The 25,135-nt window shown below is 40.5% G+C and overlaps 1 protein-coding gene, 1 non-coding gene and 1 pseudogene across 2 annotated transcripts in view; 2 read left to right on the forward strand and 1 right to left on the reverse strand.

The window, feature by feature from the left end:
- The window catches only part of HSD17B12 (hydroxysteroid 17-beta dehydrogenase 12), a 167,575-nt gene that overhangs the window by 135,189 nt on the left and 7,251 nt on the right, over positions 1 to 25,135 (forward strand). The window contains exons 7-9 of the mRNA XM_027577727.2: positions 5,198 to 5,232; positions 14,499 to 14,580; positions 17,077 to 17,142. Coding sequence (XP_027433528.1) covers positions 5,198 to 5,232; positions 14,499 to 14,580; positions 17,077 to 17,142 — 183 coding nt within the window. The remainder of the gene's footprint in view (positions 1 to 5,197; positions 5,233 to 14,498; positions 14,581 to 17,076; positions 17,143 to 25,135) is intronic.
- Positions 600 to 703, forward strand: LOC113915585. Its single transcript, XR_003517732.1, has one exon. It is a non-coding gene; the product is annotated as a U6 spliceosomal RNA (small nuclear RNA).
- Positions 9,557 to 11,955, reverse strand: LOC113913486 (annotated as a pseudogene).

Genomic DNA, 25,135 nt, shown 5'->3' on the forward strand with positions numbered 1-25,135 from the left:
AATTTATGATGACTTATAATCTGATTGGGAGAAAAGAGAATTTAAGTATAGATGAAGACGTTAATCAGGTTTATAAAAGCATGCAGATTTCAAGTTAACTTTTCAGTGTTATTATTTGACAGATCAAAGAAGATGTTCCATTCTTTGGCAAGGAGAAATAGTTTAGAGCCAGAATTTAAAAGGAGAAGCAAATGAACAATGCAAAAGAATTTAAATTTTTCATGAGAGGACTTGATGGATTATTTGGTCATTGGGCATCTGGCAAGTATTTCTGGCCCTTTAATATCTAGGCATCAAAGACACTGCTTCTTCCTCTTTGTGTTAAGTTACTTAAACTTCTTGAGTTGTTGTTTTTTTTTTAAAGATTATTTAAGAGAGCAAGAGCGAGTGGGGAAGCATGCGTGTGCAAGAAGGGGGAGGAGCAGAGGGAGAGGGAGAAGCAGACTCCACGCTGAGTGTGGAGTCTGGCGTGGGGCTCGATGCCACAAGCGTGAGATCATGACCTGAGCCGAAATTAAGAGTTAGACGTTCAGTTGACTGAGCCACCCAGGTGCCCCTAAACTTGAGTTTTAATTCATATGTATAAAGGATAAATTTTGGTGCTGCTTCGGTAGCACATATACTAAAATCGGAATGATAATGGAGAGTAGCATGGCCCATATGCAAAGATGACCCAGAAATGCATGCAGCTTTCCATAATTTTGATGTTAGCTTATTGTGGTAATCCTTTTGCGGTATATACATACATCATATTATTATGCTGCACAGCGTAAACTAACACAATGTTATATGTCACTTATATCTTACTTAAACTGGGAGGGGAAGGATATATTTTGAACATGTCCATACATCGAAGACCATCCAGAAAATATTTAATGTTTAGCTATAAGTAAGATTCTGTTTTATGGGGTTTTATTTTGTCTCTGATCGTGGATAATTTTTTGCCATTCAGAAAGGAAACATTTAATGTATGACATGCACACAGTGTAAGGGAAAAAATAGCTCCCATGCATGCATTTATATTTCTTCAATATCCCAGCTAAAGTGATATTTCTTACTGGATTATATTTAGGAGTATAAATTTATGTCTTGGAAAAAAATCTGAATTGAACTTTACAACTCTGCACAACTGTTAATAATAGTCATATAGTTCTGAGATCCCTGGTCAGAATAAAAGAATCCATCAACAGATTTTGTAGACTTTCCTGGGAGTTTTCCAGGTTGATCGCTGCCTACAAATCCCATCGTTTCTTTCCTTTTGTGTAAGAGGGCCAAACAGTCAGTGGCTACCCCAGTGAACTGAAGAGTTAGCTACCCTTCAGTTAATGAGTCTCATTTCCTGGTATAGATGCATGCACACACACACGCGCGTGCATGCGCGCGTACAGGCACACATCCCTGCCATTGGGCAGGAACGTGTTTATCATCAGTCTTTTTACCCTGTTTCTGGTGGTCTCAGGACTTGGAGGACTGAATGATCACTTCTCTCCATGGAGTGCTTGGGGACCTCTTACATTAGCTAACCATTATGGTCCCCTGAGGAAATTTGCTAAATAAAAAATGTTTTCAGATTTTGCTAGGAATGCATATAATATATCCTTACAATAAAATACTCTACAACAGTTAATATGCCTGAAGTACGTCTGTTTGTGCTAGCATGGGAAACTGCCCGTGATGTATGATACGCAGATTGCATGACATATGTAACAGGATGCACATGAATTTCTATATAAGCTCCGTTCAATAAAAGGTTTTTGTAAGTGCATCACTTCTATGGCATACATTGTAGTTTCTTGCAGCTGTTTGCCTTTTTGTATTCTATTCCTTCTACTAGAATATTTTTTCCGCCTGATGAATTCCTGTTTATTCTCTCAGAACTTAACTGAAACATAATCTGTGAAGCTCTAGACCTGACTCCCCAGACATAACTAGTTTTTCTCCGAAGTATTAGTGCCCTCTGTTCTTACCTCTATTGTACCACTCCTAATATGTCTTATAATGATTTGTTTGTATGTACATCTGTTCTCCGGCTAGGTAGTGAGCTCCTATCAGCCAGCCTAGGTTCGAGTACATAACATGGTCTCGATAAAACAGAAGAATGTCTCTTTATTACATCATGTTGCTCTGGCCATAAGTTGATATGCATAGAACATTTTGAGAGTTCTTTTTTCTCCTGGGTTTGATAAAGTAACATCCACTGTATTTTGTGATTCCAGTTCTTTAACTTATTCATATGATTATTAAGATTTTTTTTAAAACTTCATTCAGGGCGCCTGGGTAGCTCAGTGGGTTAAGCATCTGACTTTGGCTCAGTTCATGATCCCAGGATCCTGGGATTGAGCTCTGCTCCAGGCTCTCTGCTCAGCAGGGAGTTGGCTTCTCCCTTTGCCTCTCACCCTGCCCATGATCTCTCTTTCTCTTTCTCTCTCTCAAATAAATAAATAAAATCTTTAAAAATATTTAAAAAATTAACTTCATTGAAGGATAATTTATAAACCATAAAAATCATCCACTTTATATAATTAAATGGTAAACAAATTCAGAGTTGTATAATCATCACTAAATCCAATTTTAGAATAATTCCATGACCCTAAGAGCATCCCAACTGAGGTATTTTTCAATATTGATGGAACTATCCAGAAACTTGTGTTGGGGATTGAACTTGATGACCTCAAACTTTGTCATTATTTTTGGCTCTAAACTGTGTCGGACACGACATGCTTAAAGGAGGCCTACATACATAGTGGCACTGCATGCTGAAAGAATAGTGCATGCTGGCAATGAGGTACGCCAGTTTCTCTTCAGAGGCTTGCTGTGTGATGAGCTCTGTGCTGGGTCCATTGTATACATGACCTCATTTGAGATTCAGAATAGAATAACCCGTAATGTAGATGCCTTCTTTATTTAGTCCATACGTACTCTGCAGAGAAGGAAGTAACTTGAGGTCATAGCACCAGTAAGTGGAAGGGCTGGGATTTGAACTTGGACCTGACTGTGTCCCATCCTTGCCTGAACATTCAGTGGCTATATATTGAGCAATTATTGTGTGTTCCCATAAAAAGGCACATCTTAGGAAACGTGTAAGCAAGTTTAAAGAGTTACTTAATCTGAAAAGGGAGGAGGTAACTACAGTGTTGAAAGGATCAGCTCTGAAATCAGCTTTTTCTCTGACTTGGCTCCATCTGGTTTGGTTTGAGGCCCTGTGGGCGTATCCTGAATTGGGTCAGCAAACCTAGAAAAGAGAATAAACAGGACCATGTTGTAAAAATTGTAAAATACCGAAGCCACATGAGTTGTCAGCATCATCTCTGATTGAGTTTGCTTTGGGGATTATTTCATCTTTAAGTCTTAAAATGTTACCATCGCTTGGTTTTTGTCAACACAGATGGTTGATTTTATTAGTTAAGAGTCGTGGTTTGGCTGCTGTAACAGAGACCTAGCAGTGGCTTAAAATAGAAATGTATTTTTCTCTCAGATAAAAAGCTGGGTAGGTAATCAAGGTTTGGCATAGTAGTTCCCCTGTCTTTATCTTGTTGCTCTGCCCCCATTATCGCACAGCTCTCATCTTGGGGTTTAAGCAGGTTGTTTTAGCTCCTTCCACCACGTTTCTCGGGGACCAGGAGGAGGACATGTGTTTTTATCTCCTTTAAGGCCATGACCAAGAAATTGCATGTGTAACTTCCGATCACATCTTGTGCTACAGAACGTAGAGAGCACATGCCCCTCATTCTGTGAAGACGACTTTAATATGAAAAATGTAAACTTGTATGTAAGAAGGAAGGAGATATGGAATGCTTTAGGCGAAACTCTTTCTCAGGATTTCTTTTTTTTTTTTTTTAATCTGGCCAGAAGATTCGGCCAAATCCAGAAACTTCTGTCGACATGATTCCCCCGGGCTTTGAAGACACTTCTTTGTCTGTTTCGAAGTTGACAGTGTGTCAGTCTACCTTTCATGATGCAGTGTCAGTTTGAACTTGTTATCCTGGAAAAGTATATGCAGCAGCTCCTGGCTTGACATCTGGGTTGGGAATGCTGCATATCAGATTTTACCTTGGTAAAGCTGAATACATTTTCTTTCTCCAAAATATTTCTAGGAAAAAAATTTATTTTCTCATCAGAGTATTGTTTTCATTAAGACATGGTAGTATTCAAGATAAAAAACTTAAAATTCCTATGTTTGGCATGCATGCCAACTTTTCTGTGACAAGGCAGAATTTGCTTCTTAGAAAATTGATGATACCTGCAAATCAAGAATTCATGTTCTAACCTCAGTACTTAACTAAGACGTGGCCTTGACTAAGCCAGTGGATGTCTTAACTTTTCTTAGTTAATAATATCTTAAAACAGAGTTTAGAAGTAGACTCTCTCATCATATTATATGTACTTTTTTAAAGATGTTATTTATTTTGAGATAGCAAGAGAGAGCAGGAACAGGGGAGCAGAGGGAGAGGGAGAAGCAGACTCCCCACTGAGCGGGGAGCCCAACGTGGGGCTCGATTCTAGGACCTGGGGATCATGACCTGACCTGAAGGCAGACGCTTAACCCACTGAGCCACCCAGGCGCCTTCTATTATATGTATTTAATCAACAATTACAAGGCCCTTTGAAAATGCAGGTGTCATTTTTCTTTGTTGTTGGTTTTGAGAGATCACAGATAACCTTAACTTTCTTTAAGGATGGGTTTTACTCACAGCCAGCTAGACCAACAAGGGAAATGAAATGTGAAGATACACTTAACATTTGCCAACCTGTCACTTTAGGGCATTCTTCTAAAGGCTTTTTTGATAGGAAAAGATCGTTTGAGCACTTAAGATTAGAAATTTTAAGTAATCTTGGTTCACAGATACTTCTTTTAATAATGTATGTCCCTTTCCAGGAGTACATTTTGGGAGACTAGAGCTCACTCTAAGTCCTTAATTATTTGAAAATCTCTGTGCCAGTATTACATTTCAGGCAAGGCCACTTTTAGCCAAGTTTACTGAAAGTATTTCCAGTGTTACTTCCAGTGATTTCATCTGATTCCTTTTTATGCACTCTTGACACAGCCAAATTATATAGAGTATATAAAATAAAGTGCTGTCTGTAGAGTGGTGAGTGGTTTCGTGATTCCCTTCTGTTTTGAGTGGGTGGCTTCTCTCCACTCTATCTGTTACCCGTATCCTCAGCCATCACGAATGTTTTGTTTTCTCTTTTGCAGATGACACGATTGGTGCTGCCCGGTATGGTGGAAAGGTGAGTCACGAGCTCACACACAAACACTAGAGACACAGAGCTCATGATTATTTATAGGGAGAATCCTTTCTTTGCGAAATTCATTGAAGTGACTAATGAACCTGTCCTCCATGTCTTAGCAACAGAGTAATGTGCCTGGCAAGTCACATAGTGGAGCATGAATCATCCGGTGGTGGAGGCCTTTCCACTCGATTCCCTTTTTATTTCCCTCTCCAGGGTTGTGGTGGTTCCTTTAGATCAGGATTAAAAAGTCTGCCTGAGTCACCATCACCAACTCAATTGCCTGCTATTCTGAGGGGGCAAATAGAGTTCCTGGGGTATTCCTGGGAATGCCTTCTTAAAGCTATATGCTCTCAGAACTAAAATTAGTGGAGTTTCACAAAGCAAGACCCCATCTTCTAGTTGTTTAGTTCTTAATGGGTGAATGGATATATGAGGAACTTAGGCATGTTATATATAAAATGGTTGTAAGATGTCAGACCCACTCTTAGAGCAGAAACCCACACCGTGGAACCCCCTTTGTGTTCTGATTTGAGTTGGGTTCCACTAGGATATATGCTGGATGTCTTCATTTTCATTGAGAAATGTGTCGTAGAGTTTCTTCTTGAAATAGCATGAAGTGTAAAATTGTAATTAAGCTCTGTTTCTCCCTTGGAAAAGCCTGAATGATGTCTAGGCTTTCAAAAGAAACCTGTTGAAAAGATCTGGGCTTGCATCTTGAGCTAGCTTGATCGTTTGCTAAATTTAGGGCTTCACAGTCATCCTTCCTCTGCAAAACAGCTTTGAGTTTGGAAGAGATCCAAAGGAATCACAGCTTCGGAAAGGGCAGAGCCCAAAGACCCTACTTCTGTGAAGAAACCTCTATGACCAGCTTCGGGCAGGGTTGACAGCTAATGTTTATTGAGAACCTATTACGTGCCAAGTGTTGTATTGAGGACTTGATGTGTGCTAACTCATTTATCTTTGATAGCCTTCCACCATTGTAACGGAGGAGGAAACGAGGTTAGAAATCCATTTTGTTTGGCATCTACAGAGACTTGTGGAGAAACTGCTTCTTCGCAGTTTTTGTTTGTAATTCCATTTTATATGAAGTTTGGTATATTTCAGTTCCTTTAGTAAAATTTCCCTTTAAACCCTCAGACTGCTTCGTGTTGGTTGATAGTGGGAGTGTGCCCCTGATGGTCAGATATGGAAGTGAACAGACAGTGGTCTAACCAGACAGAACCCTAAGAGATTACAGAGAATTGGGGCTGACAGGGTAGAATCCAGGAGGGATGAAATTTTGGCCATCATCTTAATCCAGTTTTGATATCTGCCAGTGACTTGTACTAATTCAGGACAGTAAGTCCATCCATTAAAAACAAAATACTTATAAACCACAGAAATGTTGGAAAAGGAATTTTTAAGTGGTTGGTGAAAACCATATCGAAAGAGATGACAGTTGTGAAGTAATCTTGCAGATCATAATGGATTTAAATAGTCATGGAATGTTAGTACTTTAATTGAAACCAGCCCCCCCCTTTTGATAGAAAGTGAGTCCCAAAGAGATTGAGTGCCATGAAGCTTCATAATTAGTAAATGATACAGACATAGGGTGCCAGGAACTTCACTCCTATATTTAGAGACCTAGCAGCCATGATCTCAGTTCTAGCTGGAGCATTAGATAAAAACAATGCCAAGAAGAGGATCCATTCATTCAGCCGGCACTCACTGAGTAGAGTTTATCATGGGGTATACAGAAGATGAACTGGATCTTTGCCTTTAGGAAATCAAGTTGATTTTAAACTAAAGTTGAGAAATGATCTGGTGAAAAGCCATCATAGGCTATGGACTGAAACTGACACCATGAGGGTGATTGTGGCACTTGCTAAGAACTAGTAAGAAATATAAGTGGACTTTACGAATCCGTACTTTTGGTTAGGAAAGGGAACAGCGAAGTCCGCTCGAGTTAAGAGTTACTAGTTGTATTAATTAAGGTAAGCTAACTGCTCTAAGAGACCATCCCAAGATCTCTGTGGCTTAGCACTCTAAAGGTTGACCCTTTTCCTCCTGATGCACAGCCAGTGCGGGCCAGTGGTCAGGACTGTGCTATGCCCAGTCATTCAGGGATCTCAGGCCCCTTCCAGGTAGGGGCTGTTCTCCCCTTGGACCTCGCAACTCCCCGCTGCGTTTTCTGCATCCAGCTAGCAGGAGGGAAGAGAGAATAAGGATGATTTTATGGGAGGTGTCATGGGCCAGGCCTGGAAGTGGTATACGTCACTTCTGCCAACAGCCCGTTGTCCAGAGCTCAGTCGCTACCACTAACTGCACAGGAGGCCAGAAATGTCGTTAGCTGTGTGCCCAAGAGGAGAGGAAACACTGTAACCGATCATCTGAAAGCCTTCTTCCTTACACATGATAAGTGATTTTATTATAGCCTGCCCTTTATACCGTCCTTAAATGGCATATTTTCTATGGTTGGTTTCCATAGGAGTCGTATTTCCATTGAGTCAAGCAGAGTCCTTTATAAAGATCCTTTGTTGTTGTTGTTTTTCCCCTTTCACTGATTCTACCTCTGATGTATGAGATTTTCTAAACCCTCTAGAACGGTAGCCTAAAGCCAACTATCACTAAACAAGTATCTATAATTAAACTAAGGTATTATTGCCACAGAAGTTGAAAGTGCATAATTACATTATAGAGGAAACTTGCTCTTTCCACTTCTCTGGAATTATAAACATTGTGTACAGCTGGAGCCAGGAGGTGGTTGCCATAACAACCGTGGAAAAGCTAAAAATAGCCCCTTTCATACTGTATTGCTTAAGGTGGAATTATGACATGTTATGGTGTTTTAGGGCAGGCAGTTCTCTTTCATGTGGGAAATGTTTGCAAACTTCCTTCAGCAAAGCAGGATTTGTATAATGTATTTGGATTGCTGGTTCTAATTATATGTCTGACCACTCTGTTCCAGGATTCTTTTCTGACATAGAACTATGTTTGATACGTTTCTCAGTCTTCTTGAGAGTCTGTTAGAGAATTGTCTGTACCAATTTCAGTGTTATATTTAAGCTTAAAAAAAAAAAAGTAATGACCCTCCAGGAACCCACTTATGCACTCTCTGATAAGAAATGGAAATAGGAAAAATCATCATGGAGTGTTTTCTGCACAACCTCCCTTATCTGCCATCAAACTCTGTATACAGTTAGCTGCCCACATCGGAGTTGACCCTGTGTTCCAGTCCTTCACGGGAGCACTTACACCTCCCCATCTCCCTCCCCGGCATCACGGGGCAGTGCTGAGGTTCCCGAGGAAGGCAGAAATCAGTGACTTATTCAAAGGAGACCTATCACTTCCTTTATGACAATAGTATTTTTACAGAGCTGTGACAAGGATACTGCAGCAGTCTGATGGAATAGCAAGGGCATTTATGGGAAAATAAAGGCCTGGCAATTTTTTTATCCAGGTGACAATTAAGGAAAGTGTCAGGATGGGGTTTCCACAGGTCTGAGGGAATTCTACCAGAAAGCATAGCTACAGGAAACTATAAATACCAGATACTGAATTTTATAGGGTTGGATGAGTTTAATGTTTGGCTTGTAAGAGGGCTAGTAATTGAAGAGAATATGTTTCTATGAAAAGGTGCTTCCTTATCAGCAGTAATGTCTTCTGCTTTGTTTTTGCAGTATTTTAGTTCTGGTAGATCCTCAATAATTTGTACCACTGAGACACCATGGTGTGGCTGTTAGCAAGTAAGCAGTGTGATGAATTAAGAATGTTCTATCACAGAAAATATTACTTGACTTGTTTATTTGGATATTTGTCATAACAGGCTGGGAAGTGTGCTGAAGTATGAGCAACATGAGTCTTCATTATGGAACTTCGGCAAATATTGTTAATGTACCTTCCAATCTTAGAATTATTCCCCAAGTCCCCGGAAAAATGAGAGATTAACTAAGGTTCGGTTTTATGTTTGTTTTCGTGTGCAATTAAGTGCAGCCCATTTTGTCCTTCTGCTTGATATAACAGCTGTCATGAGTCTGGCTCTGCCATGGAAACTGGTTTGACGTCACTAATTCCGCTTAGATGGAGGATTAGAGCCAGACAAAGTAGTTGATTTTAAAGACGAGTCCTTTGTGCCTCACAGTCCCAAATGTTCATTCCCATCTCTACATGAAGAATAGATACTGTATACAGTACAAGGATTAAGACAGTTCCACCAGCGTGTTGTTTATGATTCAGACAAAACTAAGTTGAATATTATTATCCTTGGAGAGAAAGAGAATTCTGTGCTGTTGTGTGTGTGGGAGTGGGAGAAAGGTTTTTGCTAGACAAATATGTGTGCTTCTTTTTTTTTTTTGAGGTTTCAATATTTTATTCAAGTTTTACTTTAAGTGATGTTAATTACAGCATTTGAAGGGGAGGATCTAATTCCACACAAAATGGAAGACTCTAAAATGTACCCATTAAACGGCTAAAAAATAAACCAAGTGGCAAGACTAGAACAAGTCCAATTTAGATTCCGAGTGTTGTCACAATGTGATTACAGTCACAGAGACTCTTCCCAGCTCAGAGCTGGGACTTTTAGAAGCTATTTCATACTCTGGTGCAGGGGCAGAAAACCACAACATGAGAGGGAATTAAGTCCTGAATTAGTGGCTTCATCACATCCATCTTCTCTACCCCAAAATGGGACAAAAGAAACAGCTACCACAGCCTGCAGACTACTTTTGTTGTAAAAGAGGTGATGGACTGGGGTGGAAACAGGTCAGGAAAATCTGTCTAAAAAAGTCTCTTTCAGATGGGTTTATACACACCATCAGTGAGTCTCTCCTTCCTTCAGGTAGGAAACCCAGTTCAATTCTCAGGAAGTCATAATTTCATTCATGTACTCCATACCAATTAACAAAGTGCCTATAAATTATCAGCTTCCATTTGCAGCCATTTCTAGATAAAAAAGAAACCTGAACTCTCTGGAGGGGCCACCAAGCTCCCCCCAAGTCTACAGCTGAAAGAACTTTTCATGGACTTGGGTTTCTTCTGTACCTCTGAAAGGGTAACACCTTAAAGCTGAATCATCTTTAACCTGGAGGTCTAACATGATACTTAGCAATACTTGCATCCCAGACATACAACATGAAAAGGTACACTAAATTCTGAAGGTAGCTAAATTCTGAAGGTAGCTAGGCTCAAAATAGTTTAAAATTAAATGACTGTACAGTATTCATTTATGCCTGAAATTCCAGTCCTAGACCAAGCTTGTGGCCGCCAGCATTGACATTCTTGCCATCCAGCGGAGTGGATAGGGTCAGTTTGATACCTGGCTTTAGGGTCTGAGTGTATCCTAAACCTATCAGGCTGGAGTTGTTCACTTTAGCCGAGAAGCAGGCGTCAGGGTCGATCTGATACTTGGCTGCTATTCCAAAGCGAGTGTTACTGTTTCCTGCTGTCCAGGCCAGATTGACAGCGGTCTCTAACTTCTTGTTCACCTTTTGATAAATGGAGCCACCAAATTCTGTCCCATCGTTTACATTAGTGTGGAGCTGGAATTCGTCAGTCTTGTAGCCAACCGCAAAGTTGCTCTGGGTCCCTCAAGACTTTGCAGTCTCAAAATTCATCTGGTAGCCAGCCAGCCAGCCTTCATATCCCAGCACCACAGCACCCTGGACTGAAGGACCGGCAATGTCAAAATCCACGTCACAGCCCAGGTTGATGTGCTCCCGCTTATACCTTGTCTTGATTTTAGCATTTTTTTTCCCTGTGCTTGGTGAGAAGGATGAATCAAAGGTCAGCTTTAGTCCACGTGCAAGCTGATCTTCCACAGTGATCTCTGTGCCTAGTGTGTTGTCAGTGTTCCATTTCTCTGTACATGTCAGACCATATTCGGTCCATCTGTACTTGGTTTCCAGACTGCCCGTCACTTTGGTGGTCTCAGTGTTGGCTGAACCTGAGCTCGTAAATTCCAGTCCATTCTCAGATTTTGTTTTCAAGTCAAGTTTTATTAAGCCAAATCCATAACCCTTGGTGAAGACATCCCTGGCAGATTAGCCAAGATCAGCATACGTGGGAGGCACAGCCATCTTCTGCTCAGGGGCGGTGGCGGCAGGCTCAGCGGCTGCTACCGCGCGGGCTGCAGCGAGAGGAACCAAATATGTGTGCTTCTTGTTGGCACAGAGTTTTTGTAGTACAGGTGTTTCTCTGTTGTCATTATGATACAATTATAAATGCTCTCCTTTTATTTCCTCAGGTCTAGTGCGTTCTTGCTTTAGACTTTGTTGGTCTTGGGTTTGTTTAATGTATTCTCGAGTACAAATACTTTGTTTGAATAACGTTCCCTCAAATTCTGACTTTTCACTAATTCCAACTAACTCTACCTCCTAGAAATTTGAATTGGGGTAGAATATTTGAGAAACAAAGATCTTAGTTGCCTCAAGGGGTAAACAATTAAAGGAGCATACCTGCATAATTGTGACATATTTGATTATTGGTCTATTATTTTTGAAAATGGGAAAGAAGTTTTTATTGTCTTTAAATAAATTTTCCTGTATTGAAATCATTGATTTGGTGAGTGAAGTTTTAAGAGTGAGTTTTGGTAAGATCAAGATTTCATTTTTAAAATGCATTTGATAACATTAAACTTTAATTTTAAAAGACTTTTAAAGTGCATTTCATTTGTGAGGAATGAAATTAAAAATGTTAAGATTTTTATTCAAGGGCACATGTAACCCCCTGCCAATCTGAGTACAATGGAGCACATAATCCTGCTGATAAAACCAGCAGCGATATATTACAGCTTCCGTGAAGAACATTATCATCTACAACTACTCTAAACTAGCTTTTTCTTCATTTGCTCCAAATGAGTGAGGCCATAGCAATTCCTGATTACACGAGAAGAGGTTAAAATAAAATGCTACCTAAAGCCACAAGAATACATAGGGCTCAGAAAGGGGGTGCAACTTGTCCAGATTTGGGGTTACTTCTCAGAAAGCATTCTGTGTTGCAGAAGATACCATAGCTCTCTTAGCTTTCATGTGATGGGATCTGCTCTGAGCTTAAACGTGACACCTTATAATATATCATAAATACACTTCTCTCTTTCTGTCTTTTACAGGTTTATTGAGATATATTTCACATACCATAAAATCCACCCATGTAAAGTGTACAATTTGGTGGTTTCCAGTGTGTTCACCAAGCTGTGCAACCATCCCCACAATCTAATTTGAGAACATTTTCAACACCCTAAAAAGATAGAGAAATTTTAAACATCATAAATTAATACTCTATTAAAAGTCTCCAGTAACAAAAGTAGCTTTTGTCCATTTTGATCAGAGGAGTTTCTCACAAATACAGATAAAATCAAAATCTTAGATATTCATTCCTAATTACTAGTTTTTGCCTTAGAGTGATTGGGTCCTAACTCCTGATAGACACCGTACTCCTTTACCAATATTTAAAAACAAAAGCCTTGGGCGCCTGGGTGGCTCAGTCGGTTGAGCGACTGCCTTCGGCTCAGGTCATGATCCTGGAGTCCTGGGATCGAGTCCCGCATCGGGCTCCCTGCTCAGCGGGGAGTCTGCTTCTCCCTCTGACCCTCTCCCCTCTCGTGCTCTCTATCTCTATCTCATTCTCTCTCTCAAATAAATAAATAAAATCTTTAAAAAAATTAAAAAAATAAAAAAATAAAAATAAAAACAAAAGCCTTTTCTGTCTCTGAGATACAAGCAAAACATACAAGAATGATATAATCAATGCATTGACTAAATATTTCCAACTTTCTTTAAAACCCCAATATAACATTTTTAAATTTGAGATTTGATTTTGATGACCCAAGATTTCACTGCTTAGAACGTGTGTATTACTAGTAAGGACTTGGGTTAAAAAATAATAACAAAAGACAACAACTTGTTTCCAGGGACACAGTAAGCTGAGGGTCCAGACTTCTGTTTGATAGTTGAAGTGGCATCTCGCCTAGAGGCTGACAGATGGACTGGGTTACCTTTGGGGATTATTTTTTTTCAGATTTATGTCTAAAATAACTTAGATTCCATTTAATCATGTTTCTTTTATTATTTTGCATAAAAATGGATCTACATAGTCTTTTTAAAAAAATACTGAAAAAAAAAGGTCTTGGGGGAGGGTAAATTCAGAAAAAGAACAAGGGGAAGCTGAGTGGAAGGAAAGGAGCCTCACCTGGAGGACAAGAGGTAGGTAGGGTCGCTTGCAGTAGCTGAAGGGGACTGACACCCCACCCACTACCCTGAGAAGAATGGATTTGAGGAGGGAAGAGTTGGCTTTTAATTCTGTTGAAAATTCCTAAAACCCTAATTCCATACTTTGCCCACCTGTATATGCTTGCTGACAACTATTTATTTATCTTCCGCTCAGGTCATGATCCCGGAGTCCCGGGATCGAGTCCCTCATCGGGCTCCCTGCTCGGCGAGGAGCCTGCTTCTCCCTCTGACCCTCCCCCCCCCCCATGTACTCTCTCTCTCTCTCATTCTCACTCTCTCAAATAAATAAATCTTAAAAAAATTTTTTTTTCATTTTTTAGTAAAATGAGTAATTCCTGGTAACTTTCTGACTTCGGGCTTTCAGTAGTCTCCAGAAGTTACAGTAGAAATTGAGCTTGGCCTTTTGGCAAAGAATATGGTTTGATCTCCTATAGAGTCACAAAATTTTATAGTCAGCTCTTTGTTTTGTGACTGAACATCTACAACCTGGAGGAAGTAGGAGGGCAGAACATAACCATTCACGCATCGCCAGGAGGTTTTATTAAGTACCTGTTACGTGCTCAGGACTGTGCAGGGGATTTTGAGGAAAACTGTAAGACGAGGTGTACAGAAGCTTAGGGTTTTGTTGAGGGAGAAAAACATTTATACATATGCAATGATTAAATACTACAGCAAGGTAGTATGTGCTGGCAGGCCAAAATAAAGACATGCAAGGATTATGAGAGTATTTCTAAGACCGAGGATTCTTGGTGATGTGGCCAGAGAAGACCTCCGACAGGAGAGATCAGCTGGAGGAGACTGTAGCTCTGATCCAGTCATGCCCCACATTACTAAAACAGAAATGAGCTAATTGCAGTCAAGAGCTATTTTTAGTTGATTGAGTTATGCCTCATTCACTGACCAAGAGTATCATGTGCTGATGAAAGGTGAGGGGAGATGTGTGTGTTAGAAAAACAGCAATGTTCTTCTGTTTAAAATAATTCTATGTCGCGAACTGTAATTTACAAGCCGTTGTGTCTATGATTTCATTCTGTTTACTTGGTGCATTTTCCTTTCTAGATCTAAAGGGGCAATTCTGAACATTTCCTCTGCCAGTGGCATAGCCCCAGTTCCACTGTTGGCCATCTACTCTGCAACCAAGGTGAACACTTTTTTAGTAAATCATGTCAGAATAAGAATGACAAGAAATAGGCATAGAAGCTTCTTGGAGTTCTCTTGTTGGCTGTTTTCAAATGGACTGGGAAGGAAAGGAATGGGGCAGCAAGATCTCAGATCCACAGATGCTTTATTCTCCTAGTAGTCGACTGGTTTTAAAACTGATACAGGCATACCTCGGAGTTATTATAGGCTTGGTTCCAGACCCCCCACAGTAGCGTGAATATCAACAATAAAGTAAATCAAATGAGTGGTTTGGTTTCCTGGTGTATATAAAAGTTATGTTTAACACTAGGGTTAACATGGGGCACCTGAGTGGCTCAGTCGTTAAGCGTCTGCCTTCGGCTCAGGTCATGATCCCAGGGTCCTGGGATCGAGCCCCACATTGGGCTCCCTGCTCGGCGGGGAGCCTGCTTCTCCCTCTCCCACTCCCCCTGCTTGTGTTCCTTCTCTCACTGTCTCTCTCTCTGTCAAATAAGTAAATAAAATCTTTTTAAAAAAAGATCTTTATTTAAAAAAAAGATTTACACTAGGGTAAACGTAAAAATAAAAAGTTAATGTTCACACTATACTGTAGTCTACTAAGTGTGCAGTAGCATTATGTCTAGAAAAGCAATGTACCTATTTTAATTAAAAAATACTTTATTGCTTAAAAATGCTGTCATCTGAGCTTTCAACATGTGGTAATCACTGAACACAGATCACCATAACAAATATAATAACAAAAACTTGAAATATTGCGAGAATTGCCAAAATATGACACAGAGACAAGAAGTGAGCATATGCTGTTGGAAAAATGGTGTCGATAGACTTGCTTGATGCAGGGCTGCCACAAACCTTCCATTTTGTAAAGAACACCATCTGTGTGAAGTGAGGTAAGGCAAAATGCAAGGAAACGAGGTATGCCTGATTTTGTGCTTTCCGTAGAGAGCTGGCCTAGGTCAGTCAGCTCTGTTGATCAGAACATGGTGTTAGTGATGGGGGATTTGGTTCATGAATGAGTCACCTTCATCCAGCAAAAGTTCCAACTCTGCAGAGCTAAGTGGAAGAATTTGCCGCCAGTCAGGACATAAATACACATAGTAGGTACAAGATAGCCGAGGTGAGAGTGTGAGTATTTTGCCACGTTATTCAGAATTCATTGGTATTTATTGTCACTCTAGAGTGAAGCAAGGATTTTCTAGAACTCTCTGTAAGATGTCATAATTCTATACAATATCACCATTCACCTCTTCACATTACTAGTAGGAAAAATTATTTAGAATACATTTCCTGCCGCCTGCAGGTCCATAGCGTCTTCTAATCCATTGTTGGAGGTATAGGATACATCTTTGAAATGAAAATGACCATTGAGATGCTGAAATTAAACAAGCTTTTAGGGAAAAATGGGCAAAATATAATAAGAACTTGTGATATGTCAGAGAAGGAAAAGAGCAAAATGCTTCCCTTCTTTTTCACCTGACTCTGTCCACTGGAAAAATGTGAACAGTGACAACTGTTTTGAAGAAGTGTGGCACCACGCCCACTGCTGCCATCTCCTTTCTTCCTGTATCTCTGAAATATACAGGAGGTAGGTTTAAAATGAACACCACGTTTCTTGAAGTGATTGTTGCACTCCAGCTTCTCACCCTGTTTTGCTCCATGGGCACAAAACTGTGATTAATTGGGACCCTAGTAGAGTTGTTATTGATACTTTGTATTTTAAGCCTGAGAGGGAGTCTATATTTGAAAAATGGTACATTATATTTTACAAGTAGATTTAAAATTTTACTATCAGAAGAAGATGGGCTGTCACATTTATCCCTACACTTTTTGGATCTTGCCATCCCAAAGGACCAAGAGGATGTTTGCTCTTTTCTTTACAGACAACAAAATCCCTATAGAGGAGAGTTGAACAGAATTCATGTTGTGTTTCCATTTGAGTCGCAAGTGGGGAGGAGGACTGTATCTTTTGTTATATAATAAAACATTTCTTCTTGGAAAGTAATTTTCTGAAAAAAAGAAGATATAAGACTCTTTTCTGGTTAAGTCAGAATTTGGTCTGAAGATTATATTTGGTAAGAGAATAAAATTTAGTGGAAGATAAAAACAACTTGAGGTTTGTTTTTTTTTTTTAAAGATTTTATTTATTTATTTGAGAGAAAGAGAGAATGAGAGATAGAAAGCACGAGAGGGAAGAGGGTCAGAGGGAGAAGCGGGCTCCCTGCGGAGCAGGGAGCCCGATGCAGGACTCGATCCCGGGACTCCAGGATCATGACCTGAGCCGAAGGCAGTCGCTTAACCGACTGAGCCAGCCAGGCGCCCACACCTTGAGGTTTTGAGGTGTTTTTTTTTTTTTAAGGTCTCTTCTGCATTTGAAATAAGAAGAATGATTAGGAACTCCAGTGTTAAATGGTTAGTTTGTTATTTGTGTTGCCACGACTATAAATCAGACCAATTGATGTAATGTGTGTGTTTCCTTCTCACTCCCACCCCACCCCAGGCTTTTGTGGATTTCTTCTCTCAGTGCCTCCATGAGGAATATAAGAGCAAGGGCATCTTTGTGCAGGTGAGTGGGGTTTGTTTCAATTGCGTATCCCTGTTTTTGTGTGGTTTCCACAGCAACTGTTGCCGTCTTGGCAACGAACGAAAATCACATTCCTAAGGAAGTGAGTGAGTGTGACGTTAGCACACCATTAAAGACATGATTTCTTTCTCTTTTATGCACTTAAGTCTAGATTTAAAAAAATTATCCCCTAGAATTCTGAAGTAGGGTTACTTAAAGTAGGACTAAGTGCACGGTTTTATTTCTTACAGTTTTATTTTGAGAAAATTGGGACTATCAGTATCTCTTAGCTGCCAGATGTGTAAGGTATTCTGTGATCTGTTCCCAGAGCCACAGTGTCAGAACCACAAGGGCAGGCAGAGAGTGCGTAAAGCCCGCTCTTTCCAGAGCATGGAGGACTGCATGCACCAGGATGACTTAGGTGTGGTAGCGAGTTTTCGTTCATTTTTTTTTTAATTGTGGTAAAAATACATAACAGAAAACACCATTTAAATCACTTAGAAGTATTCAGGTCATTGGCATTAAGTACATTCACATTGTTGTGCCACCGTCAGCACCATCCCTCTCCAGAACTTTCCCATCTTCCAAAACTGAAACACTGTGTTTATTAAGCAGTAACTCCTCACTTCCCCCTGTCCCAGCCCTGGACACCCTCCATCCTACTTTCTGTCTGTCTGAACCTGACTACTCGAGGGACCTCCTGTGGGTGGAATCCTACCGTCTCGGTCCTTTTGCATCTGGCTTATTGCACTTCGTGTGACATCTTCACGGTCCACCTATGTTGTAGCTTGTGTCACACTTCCCTTCTGCTTGAAGGCCGAATAGAATTCCATGGTATATACACACTGCGTTGTGTTTATTCATTCATCTGCTGTTAGGTGAAATTAGGTGAATAGTGCCGCTGTGAACATGAGGTATATGCCTATCTTTTTGAGACCCTGCTTTCAGTTCTTTTGGATAGGTACCCAGAAGTGGAGTTGCTGGGTCAGGTGGCAATTTTATTTATATATATGTATATCTGAATTTTCTTTTTCTTTGAACTGCCTTACTTTTTTCCGTGATAGCTTACCTATTTTGTAGTCCCACAACAACATACCAGGGTTCCAACTTCTTCATATCCTTAACCAACACTTTTTATTTTGTTTTTTTGTTTTTAAATAATAGCTGTCCTAATGGGTAGGAAGTGGTCTGTCATTGGGGTTTTGATTTGCATCTCCCTCATGATTCATGATGCTAAACACCTTTTCAGCTGCTTACTGGCCATTTTATATCTTCTTTGGAGAAACGTCTATTCAAAACTTTCACCCTTTTTTATTTATTTTTTTTAAAGATTTTACTTATTTATTTGACAGAGACACAGCGAGAGAGGGAACACAAGCAGGGGGAGTGGGAGAGGGAGAAGCAGGCTTCCCGTGGAGCAGGGAACCCAATGCGGGGCTCGATCCCAGGACCCCGGGACCATGACCTGAGCCGAAGGCAGGCGCTTAACGACTGAGCCACCCAGGCGCCCCACTTTCACCCTTTTTTAATTGGGTTGTTAGCTCTTTATTGTTGAATTGTGGGAGTTCTTTATATATTCTGGATATTAGCCCTTTATCAGATATATGATTTGCAAATATTTTCTTCTACTCTGTGGGTTGCCTTTTCATTCTATGGATTGTGCCCTTTGATGCACCAAAGTTTTTAATTTTGATGTAGTCAGTTTATCTATTTTTCCTTTGGTTGCCTGTGCTTTTGGTGTCCTATGCAAGAAATCATTGCCAAATCTAAGGTCATGAAGCGCTCCCCCTGTTTTCTTTCAAGAGTTTTATAGTTTTAGCTTTTACATTTAGGCCTTTGATCCATTTTGACTTAATTTTTGTAGAGACCTATGCTTTTATTATGTAGCTAACAGACACAATGCTGTGAAAATACAATACCAAATATGAGAGGAAGCAAATGTAGGGATTTTTATGAGTGTCTGTCTCAAAGCAGCTCTTATTCAACACAAAGAAATAATGGCTCACAGCGTTTCCCTGCTTAGGCACATTTTTAACGATGTCTTAGGAGAAGTTGCAATGCGTACCCCTTTCCTACTACCACCCACGACCTGCCCCCACTTCTTCACACACCCTGTTGTTCATCATGGCTCTCATTATTGTGAGCCTAGTATTTCAAATTTTGCACCCTGAAGCCCCAGATGATCAGTCATCGTAATAGCTAATGTTTGAGGGGTTACTTTCCAGGCACAGTGCTAAGCACTTTATACATATCCGTTTATTTCGTTTTATGTTGTAATGGCCTCATAAGGTGGTGTGATTATCATCTTCTGTAAATTTATGGAAATCGGGGTTAGAGAGTTTAAGCCATTTGTCCATGTTGAACCAGGACTCAAATCTGAGGCCGTTTGGCACCAAAGCCTTTGTTTTTAATCACTGGGCTCCTAACTTGAGGCCTTTAGGACAGCGCTGAACACGTTGGTGCCGTCTGTGCTCAGGCAGTTACGGGCTCAGCTCCATTTCCTCCCTTGTATCTTTGGACAGTCGAGATGGCCCGAAGCGGTGTCTGGATCTAGCCTCTAACCCCTTATATCCTCTGAGTGGAGACTGTAGCTAAGTCACCCACAGAGAGAGAGAGTGGTAGGGAAGGGAAGGGTAGGGTCAATGTTTCCTCATCTTCCAGGGCCATCTTAGCGTCTGCTTCCTCGAAGCCCCCTCCTGACGTCTCACCCATGTGGTCCTTAGATGTCGTAGCCCTTTGACGTTATTCTGATTTGCATCTTCCCATTAATACATAGGGTACACTGGGGAGGAAGACAGGGTTTTCGAGAATCCTGAATTTTACACTGAACTACCATACTCCCCCTTCTGTCCTTGACCCTGTCATTTTAATGCTAGTAGCTGAAATCTGCTGTGTAGAACTGGTATATTTTGGTGACAAGGAGCCAGTAAAGCATTGACGGGATGTAAGGTATCACGTGCCACACAGTGTCGTGCCATTTCTGTTGTAATCAAGTTATTAATTTCATAATTTTTAAACACCTACTGAGATAAAGCAGGAATCTCACAGATCCATCAGTGAGTGACCTTCAGGCAGCATGGCCAGAAGCTGCAAGTGCTTGAATGACAAAAGGGAGTATTACACTCTGAGCACAGACGAGCGATTTCTGAAATTCTCTGAACAGACAAGACCGTCTCCTCTCTCATTCCCACAGCTTGTTTCCCTCAAAGATCTTTTCTCCATATTCTCTTCCTATTAGCCTGGCGTGACTAGAAACTACGACAAAAACATATTAGCAATTTGTTTTTTGGAATGTTTAACTTTGATAAACTTGTTTTTCCCCAATAATGAATTCTCAATTATGTAATTTCATTGATCATCGTCTTCCTTCAAATGAATTCATTCAAGGTTTAAATGTAGTGTGAATTTGGCAAAAAAATAAATAAGTAAAAGCTCACATGTTTGTGAAGGAAAGTACGGCTTATTTCTGTGTGAACTTATTATTCCGTGTGAACACATCAGAATGCTGAAGTAGAATAGAATGTCATACTAGTTCTGACCAAAGGGACAGAAATATTTAGCTGGTCTAAATAAAGCTCAGAGTTAAAAATTATTGGTTTTTCTTTGGTGGTGGTTTATGTCTGCCCGTTTTTTGGGGGCCAAGAGTTATTTATTGGCAATTTTCTTTTCCACTCCATCCCCCATACTGTTTCCTGGGTGATCTTGCTAGAAGCCAAGTCAGGTATGTTGCTTTCCTTCATAGTCCTCCAGTGGCTGCCTGCGGTGTTTAGGATTGAATTCCAACTCCACAAGGCCATCGCCTCTCTTGCCACCCCATCGTCCCTCCCTGCGTCAGGCCAGAGGGGCCTGTGGTGGCCAGGACATGCTCTGCCCTCACAGACTGGCTTCTAGGCTGGCACGCCTTTCCCCTCTGTTCCCCACTCCCCGTCTCCCCACCCCCTTCATGCCTGAGCCTATGACCCCTATCCGTCTTTCAAGGCTCAGGCCACACTTCACCTGCCCTGGGAAACCAAATCTCAGCCACGTGATGTGCCTTTCCTTCTGCTCTCCTCTTTCTGGTTATATACCTCGGCCTGATAACTCTCTGGCTCCCCTGCTTCCCCCCACTGCAGTATATTCTTGAGATCTGGATTTTTTTTTAATCTTGTTTGTCTCTGTGTTGCTAGTGACACATGTAATTTGGGGCACACTAGGGACCTGCCTTTTGCTTGGTATCAGGGAAGACTCTGGTTATGCATGGCCACGCTTTGTGGTACACAGACATTCATTGTAAAGGCCCTTTGAGCTTCTTCTCTTGCTCCCATAGGCCTCTGGTCTTGAATTTTCAACCTCTGTATCTAGAGGGCTTCCAAGCTAATGCTGTGTTGCCACATTTCAGTTTCTTCTAATCCTTGGAAGGAAAGCTATCTTTTTTAGGTCTCCCTCCATGTGAATGTATATCAGATTGCTCTTTGGGGAGAGAAGAGAGTATGTTTTTTGATTTTAGGTTGTTTTATATTAATTTCTTCTTTTTTCCTTTGCTTTTCTCTTTCCATCTTTCCCTCAACTTCTTTCCTATAATTTTGTGAGAGCATTTAAAATTTCCTTCATGAATTCAGATTTGCCGTGAAATAAGCATTTTGTGGAAATGCAAATGAACAGTGGGGACAGCTAATGAAAAAAAAAGGTGAATTTTGGACCTGATAAATTCTGTCCATTATGTTTGAATTGAGGGTAAGAAGTTCATTCTTGAGTAAGCCTTATCTTGTGTTGGTATGTTGGTGAGGACTGTCTGTTCTCATTACTGCCCTATAATTAAAGCCCGTTCAGAATTATGCTTAACTCTTTCAAAGGGCAAAATCATAAGTGATCCGACTGGCCAGTTAGTGGGCCCCAGTACCAGCTCCTTCAGTATGCCATGTACCAACTAGCCATGAATGCTGAAAAAGTATAAGAAATAGCTAAGACTAAGCCACCTTCTTGAAATTATAGTTACTGAACTCTTATTCTGTGAAACCTTCACAAGCTGCCTTGTTTTTTAAAAACTTATTTGGAAGTAACTTCAAATCTACAGAAAAGCTGTAAGAATAAGAATAATACAAAGAACATTCTAGTCCCTTTTACCCAGATTCACTTAATGTAATGCAACTTCATTTGCTTTATTATTGAAAGGTAAGTTGCACACATCATGGTTCTTTACCTCTGAACACTTCCGTGTGCACTGCCAAAGGCTAAGGATATTCTCTTATGTAGCCACAACATAGTTCCCAACTTCAGAGTTAACACTGATACAATATTTTTATCTAATTTACTGTCTGTATTTCTGTTTTTGACTCCATAATATTCCTTATGGCATTTTCTGTCCCCAGTAAATAATTCATTCTGGGATCAGGGACTCGAGCTCTCCTGTCCCTTTGGCTTCCTTTAATCTGGAATATATCCACAGCCTTTCATTGTTTTTATGACATTGACACTTGTAAAGATCAGAGTACACGTCCTGCTCTTTTTGATTGAACACTACTTATTTGGGGTTTTTCTGGTGCTTCCTCATGGTTAAATTCACGTTAGGCTCTCCTGGCCAAAATGGCACACATGGTTTTATATCTTTCTCAGGGCATCATACCCAGAGACGCACGATATCCATCTGCCCTTCATTGCTGATACTGATTTGGTTGCTTAATTCAAGGTGTTACCCACTTTCTCTGCTGTATAGTTACTGTCTTTCCCCCTTTGCACTACTTGAAAATTCAAGACCAGAGGCCTGTGGGAGCAAGAGAAGAAGCTCAAAGGGCCTTTACAATGAATGTCTGTGTACCACAAAGCACTTTGCACTACTACTACTAAGCAGTCTGTGGGGAGGCACTTTAAGATCAGGCAGATATCCTGCCTCCATATCAGTTTAGTTTTCCCTAGGTTTAGCATCCTGTGATGATTCCTCACAAACCTGCCTTATGAAGAGGTTTTTGATGCTAAAGAATTCATGAAGCCCTGCCTGGCTAGTTGGTCATTTCAAAGCAAGAAGTCACAGCTTCCTCAATCCAGGCCATGGTTTTATGCAGACCACAGTTGTCACTGGTATGCTTAGGGGCAGTGAGGAAGGGACGCTGGGCTTGGCATCAGCAAACCAAGGTTCTAGTTCTGATATTACCAGTAAGTGGTCATCTGACCTACAGAAAGCCGCTTCATTACTTGGGGCCCTAGTCTCCCCTTCTGGCAAGTGGGCACAAATGATGGGGCAGATATAAGAACACCAGAAACTGAATTGATATGCAAGTGTGAAGAAGAGAGGAAAGAAACTTGCATTTATCTAATATGTACAGTACGTTCCATGTTTTCCACTATTTTGTTACCTTATTTGAGATAGACCTCAGCCTAGTTCCATTTTACAGATAGGAAACAAAGAAGTGATAGGAGTTGTGTAACTTGCGTAAGGTCAGTCCAGTGTGTCAGATGACAAATGCCTGCTGCTTGCCAGGTCCTTAGCGAGGCAGGGAGGTAACAAAGGTGAATAAGACACCATCCTTGTCCTCAAGGCACGCACAGAAAGAGAAAACAGATATTTAAACACATTACAAAGACAAGGGATATTAAGTCCAAAACTAGAGGAATATATTGTGCACCACATTTCTTCAATCCAGACATATTTATAGACGGTACCTAGTAGTCTGGTACCTGGGGATACAGTGGCAAAAAGACAGATGGAGACAGATGTGGTAGAAACTTGTGTTTAGTGGGGAGACAATAAACAAGTAAACAGATACACGAATGAGATGACAGTATACAGTGATAAGCACTATGAAGAAACTGGAGGAGGGTGATGTGTTCAAGAATGTGGGAAAGTATGGGGAATTTACCGATCTCTGCGTTTGTAACCTAGGTTTGAATAACTCCGAAGTCTGTGTTCTTTCTGTTTCTCACAGAGGTGTTTCTCTGCACCACACAGTTTTCTTCCTTGGAGCTGGGAAACCAAGTGTCTGGAAATGATATCAACGAGGAGATCATTTGCTAACTGAAACCATCCCTTAGGGTTTAGTTTATCTGACTCTTTACCAGAGGACAGATGAGGACACAGGTCAAGACCACAAAACCCAGAGAAGGTGGTTGTAGGTTTTAGCTGGCCTGAAAATGAAATGGTTTTCTCATTTTTAGCATGAGATTGCAGAAGAATACTCCATTTAGATGTGAACTTACTGTAATGGGGACATTCACTGGGCCCCCTTCTCTTAAGTTACCACCTTCCAGGGCTTTGGTCCTCTTGGGTGATGAGAGTTGATGGTTTTGTTAATTCAGCTAAATGCAGTTTTTAATCAGAATAATTCTAGAAAATAAATAGGACACATTGAGATGAGGGAGAAAACAAAATTCAAGGTTTTGTGTTTTTTTTTTTAAACGAAAGAAGATACTCCTCTTTTATATTTTGTTAAATATTTTATAGCTTAGAATAATCATGGAGATCTTTTGGGCTTCAAAGAGCTAGAAAGCTAAATACTGAGAAGTGGCTATCCGGATTGAAAATGGAATTCTTCATCCATTCTTCTTGTTAAATTGCCAATGCCAACAAAAGAAGGTAATGGAGTGTGTCTTTGTTAGTGCAGATGGAATCTAAGTAGAACTATAAAGCAATATGATTCTCCCAGGAAATAATCATATCTGGTCAACTGCACCGACTTTGAGAAATGGCTTAAGAATAGTAACGTTCGTCCTGTTAGGGATCACTGGACTCTGATCCCTTCCAGCCACGTGAATCTCCATGTTTTTCATTGATAACATCTATTTTGCCTTTACAACAGTTTTGCACCACAAGAACTAAAAAACTTCAGGGGTAATAATTGTAAGATGTCAGAGTAAGTCCAGAAAGAACTAACATAGCCCGGTGGTTACCTCAGGAGTCACTCTGTAAGTATGGTGTTCTTCCACTTTTTACAAAATATAAAAATTCAGCCAAGTTTCTCTTTCTAAATTTATTCTGAAAAATATAAATATTATAAACCTTAGAAAATACCAGAGTTCAAATCCC

This window comes from Zalophus californianus, chromosome 11, assembly GCF_009762305.2.
Source record: "Zalophus californianus isolate mZalCal1 chromosome 11, mZalCal1.pri.v2, whole genome shotgun sequence".
Lineage (NCBI taxonomy): Eukaryota > Metazoa > Chordata > Mammalia > Carnivora > Otariidae > Zalophus > Zalophus californianus.